The sequence below is a fragment of the Sparus aurata genome, chromosome 23, assembly GCF_900880675.1.
Source record: "Sparus aurata chromosome 23, fSpaAur1.1, whole genome shotgun sequence".
NCBI classification, from domain to species: domain Eukaryota; kingdom Metazoa; phylum Chordata; class Actinopteri; order Spariformes; family Sparidae; genus Sparus; species Sparus aurata.
The window spans coordinates 11857946-11867787 of record NC_044209.1 but is presented as its reverse complement, the minus strand read 5'-3'; the positions used below and the strand labels follow the sequence as shown (position 1 = coordinate 11867787).

General features: G+C 41.7%; 1 protein-coding gene across 2 annotated transcripts in view; it reads right to left on the bottom strand.

The window, feature by feature from the left end:
• Positions 1–447: 447 nt before the first annotated feature.
• The window catches only part of LOC115575145 (ras-related protein Rab-37), an 18651-nt gene continuing 9256 nt past the window's right edge, over positions 448–9842 (bottom strand). For both annotated transcript variants that reach the window (XM_030407007.1, XM_030407008.1), the window contains exons 3-9: positions 9182–9223; positions 6817–6883; positions 6543–6595; positions 6077–6142; positions 5218–5274; positions 5061–5137; positions 448–3373 (exon numbers count right to left, since the gene is read on the bottom strand). In XM_030407007.1, coding sequence (XP_030262867.1) covers positions 3271–3373; positions 5061–5137; positions 5218–5274; positions 6077–6142; positions 6543–6595; positions 6817–6883; positions 9182–9223 — 465 coding nt within the window. In that variant the 3' untranslated portion in view covers positions 448–3270. The remainder of the gene's footprint in view (positions 3374–5060; positions 5138–5217; positions 5275–6076; positions 6143–6542; positions 6596–6816; positions 6884–9181; positions 9224–9842) is intronic.

The following is a 9842-nucleotide window of genomic DNA, read 5'->3' as shown; positions in this document are numbered from 1 at the left end:
TCCAGAGTAGAGGATGGATAATGCACAGGCTCCTTGACGTGCCTGCAGTGTGACTCAGATGTGAGTGGGAGAAGAGGTGTCTGAAGGTGCACAGTGAATCACTGATGTGCTCACATGAACACAGCCTCAGTGCAGCCACAACATTAACAGAAACACCACGAAACAGATCTCGAGCATCCTTTCAAAGACAGCGTTCCTCTATAGTGGAATTAAAATAAACTCTTAAACACAGTGTGTGCTCAACCTGTCTAATTGGTTAAACACACAACTTCCTCCTGGTGACACGGAGAATAAACAAGGTAGCTGCTGCCACACAGTGGCTCATTAACCTCAGCACATCCTGTCACTCCTCCGTTACTCCCACCAGCTTCCCTCCAAAATCCCAAAACACACACACACACACACACAGACACAGACGAGACTGGACCTCAATAAAACGACACCACATACATTACAAAATATAGATTTTTTTATATATAATATGATAACAAAGCACTTTTTCATGGCACTTTGTGATCACCGTGACGCCTCAGAGGAGGGACAGATGTGACACTGAGCAAGTTCGACAAGCAAACATTCATAATGAACATTGTACAAAGAAACGAGTTACACGATGCGGTGCGTGAACAAATACAGCTTCGGTACAGTCTAGACAACAACATCCATCAGTAAAGGAGACACAACGATGTCTGGGAGCGCTGTGTGTGAAACGGCAAAATGCATGCCGAGGAATCCATAACCGAAGAAAAAGAAAATGATGATACTTATCTCTTTGTAATGCAACAGTACTCTGAATGTAATGCAGTGTAAGTTTCCCTGGCCCTGAATTGAATGTACAGACAGACACACAGTGGGCGAGCGCCCTCAAAACGTTGGCTTTATTCTATCTAACAGCAGTACAGATGTGAACAGACGGGATCATTTAAGCTACAATCTGACTGTAAGACTGAAGTCCACTTCTCAAACACACTGATATATCAAAGAATGATGATGAGGAGTGTAAGGCCAAAAAGGGTTCAGTTCACAGCCTGGTAAACGGGGATGAAAACAAACTCAGAGCTGCATGGCAAAATGCTATATCCACACAAACAGACGTATTGATTGTTCTTATAAAACCGTCATTTATCAGGAGACAGGCCTGCAAACTCCAGTGGAGTGAAAATACCGACAGTTCCTGAAAATAGGGCCGAACATTCCTTTGCAATGCACTGCTTTCAGTTACTACATTACTGAAGCTCAGTCAAAGAGGCCGTATTAGACTTTTCAGGCTTTCCCTTCCCTTTGTTGTGTCATATATGAATGTCAAACATCTGTGATGTTACAAAGCCTGAACTGTAGGGAATTGTTCTCCTAAAGTGCCAGAAAGGCTTTGTTTGTAGTCCAGCCTTCTCTTCCATTAGTCACCATGTAACACATTTGTAAAACGCCAATCTTGGTAACACCAAGATGTGAAAGGTCAGAGCAAAGCGTACCAATTTCACATTTCTCCATGAGTGATGGCAACAGTAAAAGCACAAGATGGATGGATACTGGCTGTCTGTTTCTCATGTTTCGTTTGTTATGCTCAGACGAGAGCTTGAAAATTGTTTCTGCTTTTTCAGTCTTACTTTATCGAGGGTGACATGCTGTGGTTTCTTTCTTCTGACAGTTTTACTCATTGTATGTTACTTTGGACAGAAGTGTCTTATTGTAAATGTAAACGTGTTGCTAGTTATGTCTATTACTGCCACAGTCTGGGGCCATGACGGAGTATAGTAATACGGACGGAGAGTCAAGAGAATCTATGTGGATGTGAAACTTCATTTTAAGCCAACTAAATAGCGAGTACCAGCTATTTTCATTCAGCTTTTTTTTTTTTTAATGTGATAATGCAGCGCCCGCTCAGCTAGAAATTGTTTTGGTTTACAAATGCTTTTTTAAGTGCGGAATCCTCTCATTTGAAAAAGTGGTAAAACCAAAGGAAATAATTTGCTCGGCAACATTTTGTATCTCTGATCAGGACCCAGCTGCTAGCTTACTCAGATCATAATGCTGTGACTGTTCTGCTGGGTAGTGAGGCTGAACATGTTCCTGTTCTAACATTGGTGGTGGTGAAGTTTTTATTTAAGAAGTGCTTTTTGTGTTGACATTCACGGTAGAGGTGCAGCGAAACTATGTTACAGTGACTCTGGTTGCAAAAAAACCTACAGAGTTGAACAGACTGTAGGCAGTGTCCTGCTCAGGCCTGTGGTAGCTGACCAATCAGAGCAGACTTGGCCCTTAAAGAGACAGGATCTTAAACAGAGTGTTTCAGACAGAGGGTGAATAGAGGTGCTGCAGTATAAGAAAAAAATGACGTTTTGGAACAATAAAACATGTAAATATATTCTAGCATGCTCCCCAAATGAAAGTATGAACCTGAAATTGAGCATAATACGGCCTCTTTAAACAGCAGCATTAGAGACAGCTGTCCTTCATTTAAGAGGAGAAACACGTAAGATTATTTTTACGTGCTGTACCCAGCAAACAGATTCCTGTTATATGATGTTAAATTGACACATTCTGACACATTTTTTTACCATGACGCTCACGTGAAGCTGCGGGAGCGTGACAAAGCCTGAACAGCCCCTGAAAACGACATACACGAACAAAACACAACATATGGGCCCACTGATAATTGTGCTATACTCTTTAACAACATATTAAGGGCTTATGGATACAAAGCATGGCTATGAACAGAGAGCCTCTTGTAGTAAAGCCGTGACTCTCTCAAGCTGCGACACAGAGAGTCTGACAGCGGCTTCTCATGGCTGGCTCGCTCTGACTACCCGCTCTGCGTCGCGGTCCATGCTCCACTGAGTCAGTCCGTGTGTCCTGCATGTCCCCTGACCACGAGGTCACACCCCCTACACCCCATACGTTTGCAGCTGTACAGAGTAGATTGATAATATACATACTTTGTCCCTGCAGATGGATATAGCATTTCAGATTGTAACTCCTGACTTGTAATTCGATACAACTGTCACCACAAAGACAACAAACATTTCTACAAATGACATAAAAGAGATTTAAATTCACATTTCCGATAAGGGATGGCGGCCAATCCAGATCCGTTCGGGTTAAAAGCTCAGTGGAGAAGACGAGAACGTCCGCTTCTCAGGTTCGGTGCTGGGATTGGCTTTTGTTGTAAGAGAGCAAACATTTTTTTTCTCCCTCACTCCCTCCCTCCCTCCCTCTCTCTCTCTTTCTCTTTTTCTGCGTTGTCTATCTCTGCCTGGCAATCACGATCAGCTACAGACCACAGCAGCCAGACTTCTGCTTCTGAGACTCGATGTAGTCGTGTATCTGGAACTTGGGCTCGTTGGGCTGCTGTGTCACTCTGTGCTTCAGCTCCCTGATGGGGAGAGAGATACAGGGAGTTAGATACAGAGGGGGTGGGTGTGTGGGATGCAGCACAGACAGGGCGAGCAAATCAAGAAAATTAGAAAGGAAGAGAAATAAAAAAGAGCACCGGTAAGAGCGAGCGAGGGAGAAAATCATCCTTCAGTACTGAGATTTTAATCAAAATGCCTCTGGCGTGAGTCTTTTTATCTAACTTGCTCTTAAATCACCTACATTATTTCTTCCACAGCTCTGGGAACATACTGAGCAAACAGTAATTTTTAGACTTAATGACAATTCTTTTTCATATTTCCTGCCTTTCTGTGAGAAAGGTGTGCACACAAGGACGCCAGGCAAAGAATAGAAATGATTAATGTTTGAGATCCACAGGGAGCCTCAAACATGCAAAATCCTATTATAACAAACATATTAGTGAGTGAATTAGTTGCAGGAATCAGAGCAAGGCATATGAGCAACAATGTCAAGTCAAGAGGAATACTACTGGAGTTTGTTTTCACCTACACAATTTGTGGAAACATTAATATTCTCGCTGCAGAGGTCTATTTAAAGAGGATGTAGCTTTTGAAGCATAACATATTTGTTTGGGGGATTACTTGTAGATGACTCCAGGAAATGAGAAAAGTACAAATAAGCTCTCCGTATCAGGCTTATCCCTGAGTGCATCTGTTTGTTTTTAATTTTCTTTGGTTGTTTTTGCTCATTGAGTTGGGAGGTGGGAACAAAGACAAAGTCTACAGACTTTCCACCTGTCGCTTCTCGCTGAACAAAACTATGAGGCCTTTGATTTATGGCTAAGATTAAAAAGACACATGACTGATTAACCACTCATGACTCTACACATGAAAACTTCACACCTGTGTCCTTCAGGGATTTCTCTTCTGCAAGCTTTCTTTATTAAGCTACACAAACTAAAATACTTTATGTACTCTAAAATACATAAAATACTTGTCACGCTCTAAGTGCTGCATCGTAGGCAGCTGGACTTGATTCACTTGTTCCGTTTGCCTAAGACACAGCACTTAGAATAACCATTAACCTGGATGACTGAGGACCTTCATCAACAGTACTTACCGCAGTGTGTTGTTGGACTGGTAACTAGAAATTACTTTTTTTTGTAGGGCTTCATGAAATTCACAAAATGGCCAACAGTGTGTAGTCAAACCCTCAACATGTGATTTTTAAACAGCTACAACAGCCTACAGCCTACCTTCAGATGTATTCTGCCCATACTCTACAGATTACACCTTAAAGCCTGCATTAGTCATTTATGTTTTTTGGCAAGTGGAAGGCAAGCAATAAGACATAAACAAAAAACTAAAGTATTATCACCTTATTACAGTAACTTGTTGCATATTTCCACATCCAGCATTCACAGAAACAACATTATCTTTCATTTGGAGTAATGTGTCTGCCCACCTGATGAACGTAAGTCCATACCAACTCTCTGAGTTAAACATCTTTCTCTTTAGCTCCTATATGTCTCCGTCTGCTCAGCAGCTAAAGGTTAACTTTAAATATCTGTGTTGGGCAGGAAGTGTACGGAGGATTTATAGAGCTTTTTCAGTGCTGATGTTGAAATCGATGCTGAGAGTGGGCCAGAGCTGTCATATCATCCATCGCTAATATAAAAACATTGATAAGTGTTGTTATTGAAATTGATTAGCAGCTTTAAGACTTACTTTGCAATAGCGAGGAAGGCCAGCTCCACGTTGACTCCTGTCTTCGCACTTGTCTCCATAAATGGCACACCATATTCCTAAGATGGAAAACACATTAGAGGAGCAAGAGGCGTGTCTGTTGCTGAGAACATGACCACATGGAGCCCACACACTTTACCTTCGCCAGTTTCTCCCCTTCCTCCTTCTTCACGACCCTCTCTGCAGCCATGTCTGACTGTAAGACAGCAGCGGAAAGAGGAGACACGTCATCATAACAGAGGTGACGGGTCACAGACTCACCATGCCATTAGCTACAGTGATGCACCATCGTTTCAGCCCGCGCCTCCCCCTTATCTTGTGGCCCTGCAGCCGGCTGCGGAGCCGGAGCTCCTTCAGACTGATGAGATGTCAGAAACTTCACCTCCAGCGGAAGAGCAGCACTCCCACAGACCGATGCCGCCAGTCCTGCTGCTCTCACAGCAAATGATCTGAGCTGCTGCTGTGTGACATTTTTGACCCCAGAGAAGGGTGAGTCCTGTCTGCACCACCAGAGGGAGCTTATAAATATATTCGCTATGACTGCTGGTTCCAATGAGACATGAACATTTCTGTTTTCATCACCAGCAGCAGCATTGTGGAGGAAATTGTTTCATGCACGGGTGGCTCGGGGCAAGTGATTAGGAAGGTTTGTGGCATGTTTTGAATGTAGCCCACTCAGTCATAATGATCAGATAACACTGGATGATTGTGTTTATGTGGACTTCTTTACACCGCAGGGAAATTCTTTTCAAGCGTGCACATTAAAAACACAAATCAGAAAAGACACACCAGGAGAACTAAGGCTGCGCTTCACTTGTAAATGTTAAAACGAGTGAGTGAGAGTTTGCCTCCATGCATGTGCAGCTCAGCGGATGCATTTTCTGGCTTTTAAGCACTCACATGTCTGTCTGAGTGTGATAAGAGTGTGTTAAATGTGCTAAGGAACCAGTTATCCTCCTGATCTTTTTTACGTAATGCAAAAAGGAAGCTTTGCTCACCTTGTTGCCGAGCAACATGATGACCACATCCTTCTGGGCATACTCGTGTATTTCAGTCAGCCAGGCCTTTAAAAGTACAAAAGACAGACAGATTCACAGGAGGAGGGGGAGAGGGAGAGATCGGTCTATACACAAAACAAAATACCACCGCTTCAAGAGTGTGTTTTAGCTCTCCTCTTGAGATGTCTGTTAATACTATTCTCCAATCAGTCATGGAGAGACTCACTCTTATTCTCGAACACTTCTATTGCTTTTCATCAGTGGAACTGGGAACTGTGCAGCTAGGCAAACGACAACATCATGTCATTTTCCAGAGAGGGCTGTGAGGAAATGTTGGAGGACCACATAGTACTTTGCATGTAAATAGACAGAATGAGGCGTTCAGCTTGAGAGGGTTAAGGGAGTGAAAAGGAAGAGAGAGCCGAGAGACAAAGTGGGAGGGAGGAGTCATTTCAGACTGTCTTACCCTGATATTGTCAAATGATAGCTTGCTGGTGATATCATATAGCAGAAGTAACGCTGTAAAATGAAACAGAAGAGGAGTTCGGTTAGACCTTTATTGTTTCCTGCACACTGTCTTATGTAACACACACAACAACACCTACACACACATTCCATGCACACTAATAAAAAGTACAGATCTCAGCTAGGTTGCTCCCTTACCTACAACCCCCCCTTCCCACACATGGGCACACACACACAGAAGCATGAGGAAGTGAAATATAAAAAGCAAAGGTTACCCTGGGCATCTCTGTAGTAGGCGTGCGTTACGCTGCGGAATCTCTCCTGGCCGGCCGTATCCCAGATCTGTGCATCGAACCACATAATTACACAGCAGCTAATGTGGGAAAACTGAACTTCCTGAACAATCTGCGCAGCAAATCGTCCACAGTAAACAACTACAGCAGAAACGTACTATTATACTGCTACATATAGTCACTACATATTCATATAAATAACTGTAAACAAAAAAAGACAAGCTAAATGCTAAACAAGTATGCATACAAGCATAGCTTGGAGAAAATTGAGTATCTTTAACAATCAAGTAACTATATATTGAAACAGAATATACAATGGACAGAATTTAATAAACAACCCAGACATTCAAAGCAAACTTAAATTTAGGTCAAGCTTGCAGGTGAAGTTAACCACAGCTTGCTGCTAAAGCTAAATTTATATTTGTAGCTCCTGGTTTCATGTAGAAGAAATATATTGATTAAGATTAACAAACACCTTGGTAATAGTTAGTTTGTTATTAGTTTGTTATCCCACATAAATGAGGTAGAAATAGCCATTGGAGGCTATACAACACCTGAACTGCCAAAAGGTAGACCAACTAGCCTAGCTTAGGAGACCAGGAAAAAGAACATCCTACAGGCAATGACTGAAGCAGAAACATACCATTATACTCCCAAAATTCAAAAGCTATATAGAGTATATGAACATGGAAACAGCTAAAAACAGTCATAGCATGAGTCAAATTCAGGCTAATAAGTTCAGCTAGCTGATGAGGCTAAATTTGCTTTTGTACCCTTTAGTTAGTTCCTGTAAATGACATTGATTAAGATAAACTAACACCTTGGTAATAGTAGTTTGAGTTGTTTTCTATAATACATAACCAAGGTAGAAATCTGGCCAGAGTCATGATAAAAGTTAGGCTAACTAGCTTAGCTTAGCAGAGTGGAAAAACTGAAGATCCTCACAGCAATCTTGCACAACATATAATAATTAACCATCTGTTTACAAAGTTGAAATGCAACAGCCTTGGCCTTTCCTCTCCAAAATTTACTTAACAAAGGAATCTGACTTGTTGACATTTGTTAAAGCAATACATTTTGCCACTAAATTTACATTTGGCTACTCTTTCAATTACCACTTGGCTGTTATTTACATTTTTAAAATAACTTTTTTAGCCCACATAACAATCTCATTAGAGACAATAAAAATAGCTTCAATAGCTATGTTAAAATTTAGGCTAACTAACATAGCTTAAGTGAGCGGGAACCTGAACATCCTGAACGATCTTTACAGCAAGTTCTGCACATCAAAAAGCAAATACTACAAGTACACTGCCTTATAAGGTTAAAATGCACGTCACGTAAAGTCAAGTCAATTTTATTTGGGCAATAGTGCCAAATCACAAAAAAAGACCTCTTGCCAATAGGCTACATCTACTTTTAATACCCTTTAGCTGTTTCCTGTAGGCAAATTGATAACCTATACATCAGCATTGATTAGCTAACATCTAGTAATTAACATTTAGTGTCTTATCCTTCAATAAGGACATGGATATTACAAAACTAAGGTAGCATGCTAATCCAGTCATACAGGATAAAAACACACAGCTGCATGCTTAAGGGTAAGCTAAATTAGCCTAGCATAGACAAGTAGCAATAATTGCCTGTCGGCGTTTGATTGATCAGAATTTTGATCTTATGTCATTATTTTTAAATCACACATTCAAATGTTTTCAATTGTATTTTTATAACAAAATAATATCTAGACAGTTGGTTAAGCTGACAGGACACATTTTGTCTGCTGATACTGCCTCACGTAAAAGACATAAAATCACAGCATCACAACCTCACCATCTGTTGTAATGCTCAACCAGTCAGCCGGAAACATTTTAACCCTTGTTTCTCTCAACCTCAGCTTTTCTGCCTGCCTTTGCATAGTACTCCTGGGGATCGAGCCTATTTTGGAATTAATCACTGGATTTTTTTTTTTTTTTATCATGTGCAAGGAAAAAAAAAGGCTAAGGATTTACTCGAGCTAGCGGAGGAATCTAATTTGACACCTCCCACTCAGTGCTGAACAAATAGGTTATAATGATGGACGGATATGTGCCTTTGATTAACAGCTTCCTCGACAGTCCCTTATACTGATACAATTTCAGATACTGTGAGTAGACTGGCAATACAAACAATGGCAGGCAGGTGAGTGTAAAAGCATCTTTAGGTCAGCTGTGATTTGCAAAATGACTTTTCGGTTTATTATTGATTCTACATCATCTAGAAAAGCGTTCAGGTCGATACATAAGCCGCAGGGGATGACATGATTCAGTCTACGAGCTGAAGCGTCTGGAGGAAAGGAGCGTATCCTCACCTGGAGCTTGACTTTCAGGTTGTCGACATCCACCACTTTATTCTGCAGAAAACGGGGGGGGGGGGAGAAGAGCCGTGAGAGACTTGACAATCCACCATATGCTTTGGAGAGTGGAGTGCTGCGAAAAACGGCACAGAAATGAATGACGCACATGACGGCAGGCTGAAAAAAAGGGCTCGAAGAGACTCAGCGTGAGGCAAAAGAAACAAGACAACTAAAAGTGGCTTTTGAATGCTGGCAGGGAAAGTAATTTGCAACACCCACACAACAAGGTCCAGGGATTAGACTTAATTACACAACAGTGAGAGAGACGACTGGCAACATAACAACTGACTCCCCCGTTAATTTCCTGCAGCCCCGTAGGGGTGCCCTCTGATTTCCTGTACAAACAGACCTGGCCTAAAATAGTTTGGGCACACGAGCTAAAAAAGACTAAATGTTGTGACTGATGAAGATGCTGAATGGGGGAAACTAGCAGACATAATGCTGAGAGTGAGGTGGAAATAACATGCAGTGTTTCAACGTGCATGCCCCAACATGCAAAAAAAGACAAAACAGGTTCTCCCACGCTCTCTCTCATGAGGTTATTTTTGTTTTTTGTTTTTTTTAGATTTCGATGACCTGATAGAGCGACGAGCCAGGTCACAACCGCCTTTCAACC